Genomic DNA, 16321 nt, shown 5'->3' on the forward strand with positions numbered 1-16321 from the left:
TGGACATATAATAAGTATGTTTAATAGCTATGTAGAAAAAGGAGTTTAGGTGTGTGCAATTTGCCTCCTGCCTGAAACACCACACTTGACAAACTGCACCTGACAATATTCCTCCTTCTACAGAACTGTGAAGAGCTACCCATTATTTGTTCTGATTAGCCTACCCACTATGCCCAGAGTCTGCAATTGACAATGCCTTTGCCATCACGTGGATTTACAAAATTCCTGTGCTTCATCTGTGCTTTAAAGTATATGAAAATGCTGGCATGAAAAGAGATTACATATGTAAAGCATTATTGTATTTTGACTGTGGCTTATGGTTTAAGTGAGTAAACAATCCCTTCTAAACATCTGTGGAGTGCACGTGGATTAGCATAAGGGATCAGTCTAAAATGCAGACATTTAACTCCTTAAAACAATTGGCCAGTGTAATAGGGGGATACATGACCTTCTGTTCCTACTCAAAAATAGAGATCAAACCAACATGGATCAGGACTAGTGCTGGTGTAATGCCAAACATTAAGAGATTGGGAATGGACCACAAGACTGCTTTCTTTCTTGATCTTTGCATTCTCCCCCTTTGTTTCCATTGCTTCCATTATACAATTTCCCATTAGCCATGATTTGATATTATGCCTGCACTATTAACTATAGTTCATCCTAACTATGAGATGCCTCTAACTTAAGGTTACCAGATGTCCCCATTTCCCCGGATTTACAAATCAGTCCCCTGACAAAATCCATCTATTTAGTAGGAAGTTGAAAAATGTCCTCGGATTCTTTGGGAAAAGTCTGGTAACCTTACTCTAACTCAGGGTAGAAGCACATCCGGGGGCGGGGGGGGGGGGGGCGGGAATCAACCACTTTTAATGTTGGTGCAGACTAGGGTTGCCAGACTTAATAGAGGACAGGACTTCTGTGCCTTTAATTGCCCTGCTCTCTTTTGAGTCTGGAAACCTTGAAGAGAAACCAGCAGACCCTTTGCTTGGAAATTAAACAAAGGGTCTGCTGGTTTCTCTTTAAGGTTTCCAGACTCAAAAGAGAGCAGGGCAATCAAAGGCACAGAAGTCCTATCCTCTATTGAGTCTGACAACCCTAGTGCAGACATAGATCTGAACCACAGTTAAGGACACCAGGCCTTTATGTGTGTGTCTGTATTTCATTCCCTTCCCCTCAATTGCTGTTCAAAAATGGTGGCCTATTTCTGCCTGCCACACCTCTACCCCCTCACAGGTCACTGCTGATAATTAGTCAATAAGCACTTTTTAAAAAATTCCAATCTGTAATAAGGACAGCGGGTGAAAGATCAGAAGGGGTTTGTAAGACATGAGGATGATCTCAGCTTCATAGTGGAATTGATCACTGTCCAATCTCTGTAAATGTGAAAAATACGGCGGTTTCATTGCTGGCAGCAGCACAACCCAGAGTTAGACACAGACGGGTTGTGCAGAAAACAGCTTTTGCTTAGTGAAGCAGTAAAGGCCTTTGCTCACTCGGCTGTTAGATAACGGATATGTACCCAGTATCACAGTGCCTCTGAATCACTTTGACAAGACTACATACTGTGTCTAAACGTATCTTAAGCCTTTTTTCCCCCTTTTTGGTAAGAGATGCAAACATTTGATTGTACAGCAGAGGTTCTCACAAGAACGATAGCCTGAACTGAGCACATAGGCAATGGAAAAGGAATAAGCAGACAGGTTTGCGGGACCAGTATGCTTGTGGTTAATTTCCATTGACACTTGGTTTAGGGAATAACAACAACAACAACAAAAATATCCTGATAAACATACCACTGTAACTGGCAGAAAATATTTCGCTAGAGCTGCCCATTTTCTATTTATCTATACAGAAGAAAACATGAGGTTTGCTTACATCCATGAGTGCAGCGTTAATGTAATTACTTGATTCCCCATCAACAGAGATAAGGAAGGGGAGGCACCGATCCAAGGGGAGTACATCCATGCAGCGATTCTTGTCGTGGTTCCTTGGCAAGAGTCCAATGCTGCAATCTTCTGGCCGTACTCGAGGCGTTACTATATTAAGGGTCTGTAGGCAAGGGAAGAAACAGGAGCTGATTAGTGTTTAACATAAAAAGATGTGATTTTACACATAAAATACAAGTGTTCTCTTTGGCCAATCTATCTGATAGCAGGCAGACTGAACTTGTAAATCTTCTCAACATGCAAGGCTGGAACTCATACTGGTACATTGGGGTGGCGGAGGATAGAATCACCTTCCTTCATAATTCAGGTTTGAAACTTTCCCGGTGCTTGCAGAGTGCTGAAAACCGAACACTTGCTTTGAGGCTGTTTTTAATATTTCAGAAAATGTATGTTTAATATTCTTTTCTGCAGGAACCCAATAAGGTATCTGAGCAGCCAAAGAACATGAAAAGTATGACCAAGCGACAACACATAAAACATAATGGTGTGAGTCATGTCTGATATCACCTTAGTTGTGGCTATTTTGGATGTCTATGCTAATAGTAAGACCAGATAATGTCCATACCATGCAAGAGTCACTGAAGCTTCCAGGCTTGTGATAGGTGAAATCTGCCCATCTTAATTTAAGTTCAGCTTTAAATGTTCATATTTATTATTACATTGTACTCCAGCTACATTTCATATGTTATTGGGTGTTTTCATTTCTTTCAGTTTAAAGAGCTAAGTCAAAGAATATTACTCCGTAGCAAACCTGAAGGTACTGTGTATCTTTAGATTATATCAGCTTTTGCTAAAAATGGGTGCACTCAGAGCCTTTGTTCATGCTTTTAAACTTGTAAAATCATTACGGTTCATCTAAGAAAGTATATTAAGGTTAGAAGCTCAACCAGTTTTTCCTACGTAGCTATTAAATTGATTGAACCAACACCATACTGAATAACACTCATTTATTATTTCACATAGATTCCTGGTATTCCAAACATTAAAATCAGAACTCGAATAAAAAGACTTCAAACTGACAAATCCATGTTTGATGCTCAAATCTGTGATCTCAGCAGGAATTGATGCATGCTATAGATAACTAGAACCATCCAAAAAAATTATTTAGGCCAGAATGCTCTCTTGGAGTGCTAAATCCTTTTGATGGAGTTCTCTCAGGCAACTGTCTGGCACAAAGTAGAACCTAAAATTCCTTGTAATGACATTCCTTTGCCCGGATGCACATGATGAGCTGCATCACGAGAAGGGCTAGACATTTGGCCTCTTAGTGATTAATCAATGTCTCTTTCCCACTAATCTTGATAAACCAACACTCAAACATGCCCACAGCTCCAGATCATGCAGTTAGCTGTAAAAACAAGCAAACCTGCACCTTTTAATGTCACCCTGGTCTCCTCTCTCCATCCCTGCAGCCATTCAGTTAATGTACATAGGGTTTATTTAAGAGGCTGGAGCTGGAAACTAAATCTTCTTTTATACAGATCAGCAAACTAAAGTCATGGTACCAACAAAGGCCTCTGGGTGTCATTCAGATACATAGAGTGATCATAAATCAGAATCTACTCTAGTTTTATGTATGGCAGCCACGTTTTCAATGTGTACATTGCATATGTGACTACACAGGAGAATTCACAGTGAGATCTGGCCCATTCATCATTTATATAAAGAAGGTGCCAGAGCCCAGATCTGTAGACTTGATGTAGCCCTTAACCAGGACCTGAGCTCCTGATGTGCTCAAGTCCTCCTTTTGGGCTTCCCATTGGCATCTGGTTGGCGCACTGTGAGAACAGGATGCTGGACTAGATGGGCCTTTGGCCTGATCCAGCATGGTTCTGCTGATGCTCTTAATTTCAAAGGTCTGACCACCACCACATTCCTGATAGGGTCTCAACATCCCCCACCAGCAAGCCTCCAACCAGTTACCTGGTGGCAACTTCTTACACAGTCCAACTTCTTACCTTGTGGCAAATCTCAATGGCATCCTCTCTGAGATAGATGCTTGTCTACCTTCTTGGTGCTTTGAATACTGGTTGTGCAGTTTTCAAAGAGCCAGGAAGGTGTTTGTTTTTCTGAATCAGAGAAGATGAGTGGGGCACTGTAGTAACTTATGGGGTGCATATTAGGTAAAGGTAAAGGGACCCCTGACCATTAGGTCCAGTCGTGACCGACTCTGGGGTTGCGCGCTCATCTCGCATTATTGGCCGAGGGAGCCAGCGTATAGCTTCCAGGTCATGTGGCCAGCATGACAAAGCCACTTCTGGCAAACCAGAGCAGCACACGGAAACGCCGTTTACCTTCCCGCTGTAGTGGTTCCTATTTATCTACTTGCATTTTGACGTGCTTTCGAACTGCTAGGTTGGCAGGAGCTGGGACCAAGCAACGGGAGCTCACCCCGTCACAGGGATTCGAACTGCCGACCTTCTGATCAGCAAGCCCTAGGCTCAGTGATTTAACCACAGCGCCACCTGGGTCCCATGGGGTGCATATTACATTTCCCTAAATCCAGATCTTCATAACTGCTTGCAACATTCTACACAAATAATATACGGAATGCACCTCTTGTGCACATTGGAGATAGTACTGAAGCAGGATTGTGAAACTTAAATAAGGGCAGCTTAAAGTTGTTCAGCCAAACAGCAAAATCGCTGATGTTTCTCACCAGACCCTGTTCAAAAGTGGGCAGCAGCAAACTGATGGAATCTATTGGTTAAAAGCACACCTTTGTGTAAAGCAATGTTTTGGAAGAGATATATGACCTTTCGATTCTCTGCGAGGAAACAAACAGAAGAGCTGTAAACAAAATGTTAATGAGATTTGGGCACACTTCAAAGGGAGAAAGTCCATCTTCCAGCTTCATAATGGCCATTTTCAGATGAAGCAAGGTGAGCTTTGTAACATAAACCAATTTACAAACAATTTGGTGAATGGAAGCAGAACATTTTGTTCACTGCTGTGAGAGAAATGGTTACATTTTTGTTTCACAGCCCCAGGCAAACATTAGCGAAAGCGTCCATTCAACCTAAATGTTTCCTTCGTGAAAGCACTAAATATCTGCAGCAGAAGTTGAGGCACCCGTTGGTCACCTTTTCTTCGATTCATGGAACTGTAACTTTTCAGCAGTCTTGCAAATTGACATAAATAAAGCAATCTGATGCACAGACATCTGCTACACAAACAAAACTGCAAACAAAGAAACTCACCTCAGTAGTTAATTTATGCCTGGCTTTAACACATACTGACTGGGTGCCCAGTTCCATAACATCAGGTGTGTGAGGACAGCCTGTGGTTGTTGTTGTTGTTTTTGTTATTATTATTATTATTAAATTTATACCCCACCCATCTGGCTGGGTTTCCCCCGCCACTCTGGGCGGCTTCCAACAAGTAACAAAATACCGTACATTAAAATATCACAGATTAAAAACTTCCCTAAAGAGGGCTGCCTTTAGGTGTTTTCTGAATGTCAGGTAGTTTTTTTATCTCCTTGACCTCCGATGGAAGGCCGTTCCACAGGGCAGGCACCACTACCGAGAAGGCCCTCTGCCTGGTTCCCTGTAGCTTTGCTTCTCGCAGTGAGGGAACCACCAGAAGGCCCTCAGCACTGGATCTCTGTGTCTGGGCTGAACAATGGGGGTGGAGATGCTCCTTCAGGTATACCTGAAGCCGTTTAGGGCTTTAAAGGTCAGCACCAACACCTTGAATTGTGCTTGGAAGTAGAAGTAAGAGTAAGAGTAAGGAGTATTCTGGTGTGAATTTCTTCTAATATACTCATATACCCTTAATATTTTAGCATGTTATTTCCAGTTGTTTATGCATTTTTTTTTGTATACTTTACTCTTGTAAATGTATTTTTGTACACTTCACTTGCCTGGAAAACTGTACTGCAAAATTCAGAGAAGTACAAATTTCAAAGGATGACTTTCAAAATTCAAAGTGTGGATTTGGAAGGATGGTAGCATTTCATAAAGTGTGAACTAGATAGGTTTGGCTTCAAATGTGAATGGAATCAAATTTCTCCCCCCACTCCCCATATATGAACATACTTGTTCATACTTACATATCCATGCAACGGGACCCACCCAATAGCCACTGACTTTTCAGCCTGAGCCTCTTTTTGTTTCCATTACTGAACCACATATTCTTACTATAAATGATGCTTCCACATTCCCAGAAGGGAAGGAAAATCTGTAACCTGACTATATGCCATTGTGAGCTATGCACACTCTCTTTTGTATCTAATACATGGAAGGTGACAAATGTGGGCATTTTGACAATGCGTGGATCCTGGGCATCCTATTATAATTTGAGACATGCCAGTTTTCACCTATTCCGTGACTGACAAAATACGAGGCCTGCATTTTTATTTTTATTTTACCTGGAATTCATCTTTAATCTGGCTGGAATTCGTCTGCGGATCCAGTCTGCTGATGTTGTAGTATATGGATCTGAATTCACAAACAGGGATGGCTGTGTTGCCACAAAGGCATGCTTCTAGAATGGCATCATGAACGAAGACATACTGTTCCTACGCAGTAAGAAGTTGTACATTGATCATTGTCAGTCTCCTCAGGATCAATCTTACACACCCTACTTTAATAATGAAATGCCCAACCTTCCCTCTCAGAGTTCTCAGGTCAGCAAAACACTCCTACCGTCCAACAGGAGTGGGAAGTGCTTGCATTTTATCAGTGTGTGTGTGTGTGTGTGTGTGTGTGTGTGTGTGTGTGTGTGTGTTTTCCCCTCCTGGATAAAAGCAAACCCAATCCCAAGGCAAACACATGTCAAAACATGGCTAACAGATGCATTTTAAAAAGCATTTGGACAGGTGGAATGATAGGCAAAGTTTTGCCTGGATCTTAATCCATCTCCTTAATCCAGTTAATTATTTCTATAGCACCATTCATGCATATAGCAATTTACATTCTACAACACATAACTATAATTCCTGGTGTACATGCTTAAGCAAAGGTATACAAGTGGACATAGACTTTTATTCCGCGACATATTTTACCTATGAAATATTTTACCTGGTTTTTAATTATTGATTGTTCTGAGAAGATAACTGCTTTTTCTAAAAGGGCAATTTCAGTGGAGACAAACCCAGGTTTGCCACCATATTTACGTTCAACAGGGTGCTGGCGGCAATCACAGATCCTTGATCAGCATGTCTGCATTGTGATATGTTTGCAAAAACTTGTTTGTCAAAATAATCTCTTACATTTGGAGTATAAATACAAAATATGTGTATGGCTAAGAGGTGTAATGTACGAAGTAGCCCAATACTTAAGACATCCTGTTCTAGTGAGCAGTGGGATGAACACAATGTATACAATCTTGTGATGATGATCATGTCAAATCTCTTATTTTGAAGTTGCCTGGATTGCAGGTGCTGAATGCAAAACAAGGACTATGGCCACCTCAGATTTTCCCAGCTAAAAAGTATATTTGAATTGAATGATTGCTGGGGAAATTTAAAGAGGCTGGATATGGGTCAGACTGCGTTTCAATTAATGGAAACTGGTGGGTTTAATAACAGCAGCTTTGTGAGATGGATTTGGAAGCTAATGATAGGTGTTTAATGTTAGCTTGTGCGTTACAAATTACGCTGTGTGATTCCAGTGATGCATGTTCATGTCATAGTCAGGCACTCGATTATGAGACATTTCCTTGTATGTGTACGTGAAATGCCTCTTTTCAGATAGTGCCAGCAGCCTGTGCTTTTTTTAGGTACTTGTATTGAAAATAAATATAGATCATTGCCACCCTGGGCTCCTTCCAGAGGAAGGGCACAGGATATAAATTTAATAAATTATATCTGCTGGCCCACTAATTGGGGGCACTTTGCAAACCCTTCAACGTAATTCCACAAATTGCACCAAGGGATTAATTGAGCAGGCTTTGCAGGCATACTTGTTTGCCTTTTCTTCCATTATAGAGGCTACAGCCATCTGGTAGTGCAGAGCTGTTTCTTGGAAACAAGCTGAAAGGCAAGAAAATGCATCCTTACACCTACCTCCGTCTGCACCAAGTTGACCCTCTGGGATCGCAGCTCCCGCACACAGTTAAATATGTCCACCACACCTTCGTTCTCTGCCATGTCAAGCATGATGTCAATGGCAATAAAGCACCCTGTCCTCCCAGCACCAGCACTGAAGGAGAGGTGGGGGAGGGGAAAAAAACAGGGACCAGATCAATGGACCGTGAAAAGGCAGAGCATGCCGTGGTGTTGGTGGGAATGAGTGTTGTAAATTCAGCTGTCTTCCTTCATTAGTCCCTCTTTGCCCTGAAGGTCTGGACAGCACTGCAGTGCCACTCCAGCTCTCTGGGGAAGGCAAGGCTAGAAAACTTCAGGAAAAGGTACGGAGCAGAGATATTAAAAGAAAGAATGGAGAAAATACCAAAAGGGAAAAGAAGACCAAGATGGCGGTCATACTTTCTGCAATACCCTAAATTAAAAACAAAAACACATATGTATGTCAAACAGCTTGGAACAGCAGGTGTGGAACTCATTTCTGTTGACAAGCAGAGAGAGAGAGAGAGAGAGAGAGAGAGAGAGAGAGAGAGAGAGAGAGAGAGAGAGACTCTGAAGTCAGATTTCAAAGGGGTCTCTCTTCAGCTTTTCATTTGTTTAAAAGCCAATTTCCAGTTTCTCCAAGACAGACACATTTGTACAATGATTAGTGGTTTACTTCTACCCTTTGGCCTATGCAAAATATTCAGATCATACAGGTGGATATCCAGTCGCAAGAAGTTTCAAAGCAAGCATCTCACGGTTCTGACTATCTGGGGTATTAAGACTGTCCAGTAATGTTTGCACTTATTTATTTGTTTAAATATTTGCAACCCTCACTTTTATAAAGTATACTGAAGGTGGATTATAACATACAAAAGATAATAAAACCTTTAGATAGATATCCATAAAAAATGTATTTTAAAACATCAATAATTGTCCACATTCCTCTCCATTTTGTAAAAAAGGGGACATAACAAAACTAATCATAAACAATAAATATAATATCAAAAAGTACATGGCCAAATTCCCACATAAATCACAATCCCCAGCATGCTATTTTTGTATTCACAGGCATTTGTTTCTTCCCCGCTGTGGGGAGGAATTTCTAAACCTTCTAACTGAAAAGTATAAACTTATCATGTGAAGACATGCAGTGTACCAAGAGATATATATTGTGAGGATTCTGGCTCTGTAGTTTGCCTTTTTGTGATGAGGGTGATGTGATCTGCCATTACCCAGGATGCTCTATCTGATATTAATTCCAATATTCAAGACACGAGCTTCTGAAAACCAGATTTTGAGAAAGAGCCTTGAATATGGTGCTGAAGTGAAGTGGTGGTGAAGTAGCTACTTATTACTGGCTGGTGAAGAAGGTCACTCATAGGATTCACTGGCTGCTGTTATGGGACAAGCAGTAGTGGCAAGTGGCCCCAGTAGTAGCTGGGAGGTTGTGGTGGCTGCACCTCAGTCAATACTGGGCAAGCACCCAGTGGCTGATTGACTATTCACCCCAAGAAAAAAGTTTGCTAGTAACCACACATTTCCACAGTGGTGACTGCTGTGGTTGAGGGATACAACCCAGCATCCTGGGTTGTATCCCTCAACCACCACCTCTACCCTTCATTGGCCCACAGGACTATCAATAGGTCCCAGTAACATCTACCAGCTACTTGTCCCAGGCACAAAAGCTCAGGTTTGGATGAACAAATGTTTAGTCTCTAAATAGAAGCCTTATCACAGATCTCCTTTCTCCCAATCTGCAAAGAATGGGAGAAACTAGAAAGTCTTTCTCTTTTTCCTAAAGGAATGAGAAAATTCAGATGCAGGAAGTATGGGCAAAGCAGAGAAACATTAATGGCAATGAATCAATGGCCCAGATCAATCGACAGCTGGGAAGGAATAATATGAATAATCTTAGTGAATAAATGGCCCTTCCCTAATGTTAACTCTCTTCCTGCAATTCAAAATTGGAACAAATAGCTGTAAGATTTCTATATTTAGAGGAACCCTGCACTTCATAAATACTGAATGACAGTAATACTGTCCAAGGAAGCATTAGGGAAAATTTAGTAATTACTACTTTGGGCTGGTCATTTAAATTTTTTAAAGGAGGGAATGTCATTTGATCACTAAAATTAAGAAGAAAAGGAATCAAATGTTCTGGTTCATTGGTGCCACTAGGGGCATGACCAGGACCAGCAGCTATCGACATGCTTTAAAATAGGGACGAGGAACCTCAGGCCTGGGGAAAGAATATGACTCATCAGACCACTCAATCCAGTCCTTGAGACTCTCTCCATGCCACCCACCCTCCTCCTTGACCTTCCTGTGTGCACTCCTTGAGAGTTTCGCCTGGCTGCAATGTGTTGTTGAACTTGTGGTAATGCTATTTGCTTATGAGGATGGAGAAATGTGTGCGTGCAGATAAATCTGGGTCTTGTATGGCTGGAATGTTCTTGCATACAAAGATAGGTTTCACATCTATTGCTCCACCCACTTCTGCCTCTGGCTCTGCCACATTTGTCCCTGGCCCCACTCATCATAGGCATATAGACCCCAAAAGGTTGCCCATGAGGAAACACGTCCCTTGGGCTGAAAAGAAAAAAAAGTTGTTCCCCTTTAAAATAACTGCTGCAAAGGAAAGATGCCTGTTTAAAACTTTGCAACTTATTATGAATAAGTTGCACTACCCAGCCTCCAAGTGGAAGACTTCAGAAATGTGTAGCACAATCAAGGATGGCCCGCCAATGAGGAAGGCTGAAGCAGCCACCTCAGGCAGTGGGCAACCACAAAATCATAGAATTATAGTTGGACATGACCCTGGGGGGTCATCTAGTCCAGGAATTGCAACTAAATCATCCATAACAGATGGCCACCCAACGTCTACTTTAATAGCCTCCAAGGTAGGAGAGTCTACCACCTTCTGAAATATTCAATTCGCACTGTTGAACAGCTCTTACTGTCGGAAAGTTCTTCCTGATGTTCAGTCGGAATCTCCATTCTGTTAACTTGAATCCATAAGTTTGGGTCTTACCCTCCAAGAGCAGGAGAAAACAAGCTTGCTCCATCTTCTGTGTGACAGCACACACCTCTCTCATTTGGTTGTGACACTCTTACCTAATAGGGGTTAATCTGCAGTAGGCTAATGCATGAAGCAAATTTGGGGGGTGGGATCCTGTTATAAAGCAGGGGTTTGAGCTGCACAATATTCATTCCCATGACCCCCTAGGGCAAGGTAGTGGAGTGCCTGCTTGGGCCAAGGGAATGAGCACAACCAGGAGGAAAAGGGGTGAAAAGTAGTGAGGGAGAGAAATAAAGGCATACCTGCAGTGCACAACAATAGGCCCCGCCTCTGGTGGATTGAGGAACTTCACTTGTCGAACAAAGCCCAAGAGGCCAGTGGCATAACAAGGAACCCCATGGTCTGGCCAGCTGGTGAAATGGAATTGGCGGATCTCTCGGATCTCATGGTAGCCTTTCTAAGAAGGATACAAAAAAACACTGTTTTTTCCTGTAATAGTAGTATCATCACTACCACCATCAATTCTCTGCCATCTACCCTTCCCCAACCAGCCACTTCTTTACAATGGTGTCACATTTTAAACCTAATTCTATTCAAAAACCATTTCATATATACTTTGTACACACAGCTTTTCACGGTAGAGGAGAAAAACTGAAAATGCCACTTTGATGGTTCTAAGACAACAACAGGTTTCCAACCAGTTATGATGGATTCATTTTTACAAGAGATGTTGAACAGTTAATTTCACAGAAGAGGGAAGGATGCACAATAGCCCAAGTCCAATCAGGGCTTTGTGTGGGGAACAAGATGAACACTAGCAAGCTGATTAAGCCTTTGCATGCAGAAATATGTTGAAAGCTGGTCCAAGCTTTGAATGGAGAACATTTATGCCATAGTGAGAAATGGCCTGGGAACCTACCCAACAGCAAGCTGGATAAAATAAAATAAAAAGACTATGAGAGTATCTGACTCCTTCCAAAGTAGAAACAGTACACAATTATGCCAGGCCTCCCTGCCTTTCAATGGGGAACCATATTCAGTTAGGCTACATTCCCAATTAATAACAGAAGTAAAATGAGGAATAACAATTCAGAAAATCCTAACATAGTGAAAATGGCAGTGGTCTTCCTTTTTAACTGCTCTTTTAATGTTTTCACTAATTTAATTCTGTTTTCCAAGTTTCTCTTCTGCTCTTTGGTGTTGTGTGTACTTGTGCTTCTAAAATATATTATTGTCTTGAATTAGTTGAAATGTATTAAATGAACAAAGCGGGGGGCTTGTATCTAATGCAGCACTAAGTAACTGTTGGATCAGTGCAAAGATATACACTCATGCAGCATGGCTTCTCTTCTCCTCTCCTCTCTCTGCATGTGCCCTGTGTCCTCTCCAAATCTGCTTCAAAATGGCTGGGGGAACTCCCATAACATATTAGAGGTGGGGGAGAGAGGGGCAAGGCTTGTTGCTTAAGCATAAATCCTTGCAGAAAGGATTTTTTAGTGCTGCATTGGATACAAGCCTAAACTGTTAGGATTCCTGCTCTGTGTTTGCAGTCATGAGATTGTTGTCTATCACATGATGGTGTATAGTTACAAGTAGGTAGCCGTGTTGGTCTGCTGTAGTCGAAACAAAATAAAAAAATTCCTTCCAGTAGCACCTGAGAGACCAACTAAGTTTGTCATTGGTATGAGCTTTCGTATGCATGCACACTTCTTCAGATACACTGAAACAGAAGTCACCAGACCCTTATATATACCAGTAGTGAGAGGGTGGGGAGAGGTATTCAGAAGGGTGGTGGGAATGGGTGATTGGCTGATATGTGTGGTAAACCTGTTGACGACTGTTAATGACTGCAATTGGTCTTACAGGAAAAAGCAAGGGGTGAGATGGCTAAAAACAGCTTTATCATGTATAATGAGGTAAGAATCCAATGTCTCTATTCAGACCAGGTATCTCCATGGTTTTAAACTTGGTAATGGGTATCAATTCAGCAACTTCTCTTTCCAGTCTGTTTCTGAAATTCTTTTGCAATAAGACAGCTACTTTGTGATCTTGTATAGAATGTCCTAGGAGATTGAAGTGTTCTCCTACTGGTTTCTCTGTCTTGTGATGGTGTATGTTTTCATTTCACAGTGTGGGAAGTGACAGAGACAGGATGTTTTGTGTTATTGTGTTCCGTGATGTGGGACTATTGTCCTTTGTTTCTTTCTCTTTGCTGTCTGATGAGAAAGAGGAAGGAGCCTAAGTCAGATAGCTCCGAGTGTATTATATATAAATAAATAAGATTAGCCAAAATGCTGTGCTACTGAGTTCTGTTACGCAAACTGCGAATCCTCTGCAGGATCCCTAAGTGTGTTGATGCTTCTTGGTATCAGTCGCTGTGATGTTTGGGATGAAGAAAGCTTTTGAAGCTCCAGAACGATCAACCAGGAGGGAGAGAACATGCTAGTCAGGCATGTGTCTCTGCCAGGGTCCTACACATGAGTGGGACAATCCTAAAATTAAATACATTTTCTAAATCTGAGAGCAGGTGGTACCTCTCTGAGATATACAAATAAAAGTTAACCATCACCATTCTGATCATATAGGAACAATGCTTAAGAAATAAAAAGACCCCTGTCTGAATGAATTAAAGGCCTATGTAGATTTAGCGTTCTATTTCCCCACAGTGGCCCACCAAAGGCCAGTGGGAAACCCACAAGCAGGGTGCAAGGGCAATAGTGTTGTGCCAACTTGTGCCATCCAGCAACTGGTATGCTGCCTCTGATTCTGGGAGGTAGAATATAGCTGTCACTGACAGTGTTATCTTCCTTTAATCTGTCTCCAGTACACTTAGAAATAGTATTGGCAACTCCATAGCTACCCATCAGTAATCTGAATGAAATGTGGAACAACTTTGACCTAGTGGGAAGAAAAAGTATCTGCTGGTGAAGGGAGGGCTAGTGTGTCCTTACCTTTTGAACTGTAAAAGTGCGTATGATATATTCTGCCAATGGCTCTGTTTCAATTAGGGTGACTTTAATATCGCCATAGACTTCTGTATCATCAGGCCAGTATCTGACACACTTCACCTATGACAATAAAGATCACAAACTGAATGCTAGTACATTATGTATGGCTACAAATAGAATCATAGGTTGGCAAGGACCCCAAGAGTCATCTAATCCAACCCCTGCAATGTAGGAATCACAGCTAAAGAATCCGTGACAGATGGCCATCCAACTTCTGTTGAAAAACCTCCAGTGAAGGAGACCCTTCCCACCCCCCCACCCCCCACCCTGCAGGTCAACGCTTTGATATGTTGGTTGCCCTGTCCATCTGTCAAACTGGGGGGAGACAAAGATCTGTCCCACCTGGCCATAATGTTGCCCCCACATTTGCTTTGAACAATCGTCATCCTACCCTGCCAACTTCCACCAGGTTCGTGACCATGACTACGCTTGCAGAGTTCTCCTGCCAGATCATTCTCCAAAAATCCTTGACCGTCTCTTGCATCGGTCCTGAGGGTGAAAAGAAGTGTGTGAGAGAGAATGCACATCCATGTGCTGATTGCAGCACAATCCATTTCTTTCCCCACCGCAGCTGAAAGGCCAAACCTCCTAAAGCATGGACTGGACTGCCTGTGTGGTTTCTTGAGTGACAAAACTTTTAAATCAACAAAGTGATCAGGATGTAAAATGATACATTGGTAGCTCAATTTGGAGCAATGGAGGAGGCAAATGAGGAAGGAAGTGAAGACACAACTCAAAATAAAATCTACAGTGCTGGGCCTGGGAAGGGTAATTACTAGATAAACATGAGGTGTCCTCAATTACTTGATGAGATTTTGGGTGGTAGTGGGTTGAATCCAACAAAGTCAATCACTTTCCTTCCATTTCCTTCCACCTTGCCTCCCCCAAATCTGCTCCAAAAGGTTGGGGGTTCCCCAGAACATATTGATCATGTGTGAGGTGAAGTTGGGTGAGGTCTTCCATTGCATGAATGGAGGTCATTCCACTTGTACAAAGGCCATTGGAATCAACCTAATACTTCTGGGTCACAACTTAATTGTTGTTTAATTACTAAAATGTGTGGCTTTTTAACAGAAAGCTCCCTCCCCCTGGATTTGTTTCTAGATGCTTCTTTTCATAGTTATGCCTTTGTTCTGCATTACTTTATTTTTGACAGAATCGTTAACAGTACCGAAATGTAGTGCTAAGAATATTGTGGCTTGAAAAGGGCTTCCTGTTGTTCAAATCAAAGGCAAAAAGTTGGATTTTTTTTCCTTAATCAAAAGCATCATTATGGGTCCCCTTGAATGGGCTCACTAAAAGTTCAGTTTGTAATAAAAATGAATCACCCACTCCAATAACAGCCCAAGAAATTCAGGTATATTTTTGTAGATTGTTCTTTTTCAGCAAATGTATAAAAAATAGATTTTCGGAGATTTGAAGGTAGTAAGAACTCCTGGTGCCCGTGAGTATACATATTCATTTTCTTTTTCCTGTTGTGGCCTCTGATCAGAAACAGCTCTTGTTGTTTATTGAATGTATATAGCAGTGGGCAGCGAAAGATCTATCACACCACATTAAAGAGTCTTCAAAAATCTATAGTCTCTACTCAGCTTTATCAGCCTGCCTCTTGGAGCTTTAAAACTTTTCTCATGTGTAGGCTGCAGGGATGCCAAACTCTTTAGTCTTCACTTTCTGGAGTGACATAAACCAAAGAGGCTTTTTCTGCCATCTTCCAGTTAGGATACAGTGTGTGTTTCTGTACAGAAGACAAATTATCCTTCAAGCTCTGAGATGTTGTATCATTTCATTTCTTGTAGATCACAGATGGGCAACCTATGGCCCCCATCTCAGTATGGCCCTTGATGCCTCCTCAAGTTGTCCATTTCTTCATCCCATCAGATTGTTTATTTCCTCGTTATGTTTCCTGTCTTTTAAAAGTCTTCCCCTCTTTTTATGTAGACTCAGAACAATTGAAAGAGGCACTATTTTATTTGATAAAAAATAATCTTTTCCAGGCTTGAGGCAAATAAGCTTGCCTCCCCCAGCTGTCCGCGCTTCTGATACATAATGTACAAGAGTCAGAAAGGAATTGCTTTCCAGAACAGTAACTGCATTGATCTGTTATACAAATATATCATCTGTATAACAGGGATGGAGAACATGGGCTCCTTCAGAAGTTTCTGGATTATAAATTCCATCATCCTTGACCATTGACCATGCTGGTTGGGTTTGATGTGAGTTGGGGCGCAACAACATCTGAAGGGCCACATGTTCCCCACACCTCTTATACTCATTTAAGAGTAATCCAGGGCCAGCCCAAGAAATGTTGGCACCTGAGGTGAACCACCCACCA

General features: G+C 41.8%; 1 protein-coding gene across 1 annotated transcript in view; it reads right to left on the bottom strand.

The window, feature by feature from the left end:
- PTPRT (protein tyrosine phosphatase receptor type T) overlaps positions 1-16321 on the bottom strand; it is a 585629-nt gene that overhangs the window by 9149 nt on the left and 560159 nt on the right. The window contains exons 25-30 of the mRNA XM_060277267.1: positions 14378-14475; positions 13930-14046; positions 11281-11435; positions 7957-8092; positions 6319-6468; positions 1876-2049 (exon numbers count right to left, since the gene is read on the bottom strand). Of these exons, the coding sequence (XP_060133250.1) occupies positions 1876-2049; positions 6319-6468; positions 7957-8092; positions 11281-11435; positions 13930-14046; positions 14378-14475 (830 nt within the window). The remainder of the gene's footprint in view (positions 1-1875; positions 2050-6318; positions 6469-7956; positions 8093-11280; positions 11436-13929; positions 14047-14377; positions 14476-16321) is intronic.

The sequence above is a fragment of the Zootoca vivipara genome, chromosome 7 (genome assembly GCF_963506605.1).
Source record: "Zootoca vivipara chromosome 7, rZooViv1.1, whole genome shotgun sequence".
Taxonomy (NCBI): Eukaryota; Metazoa; Chordata; class Lepidosauria; order Squamata; family Lacertidae; genus Zootoca; species Zootoca vivipara.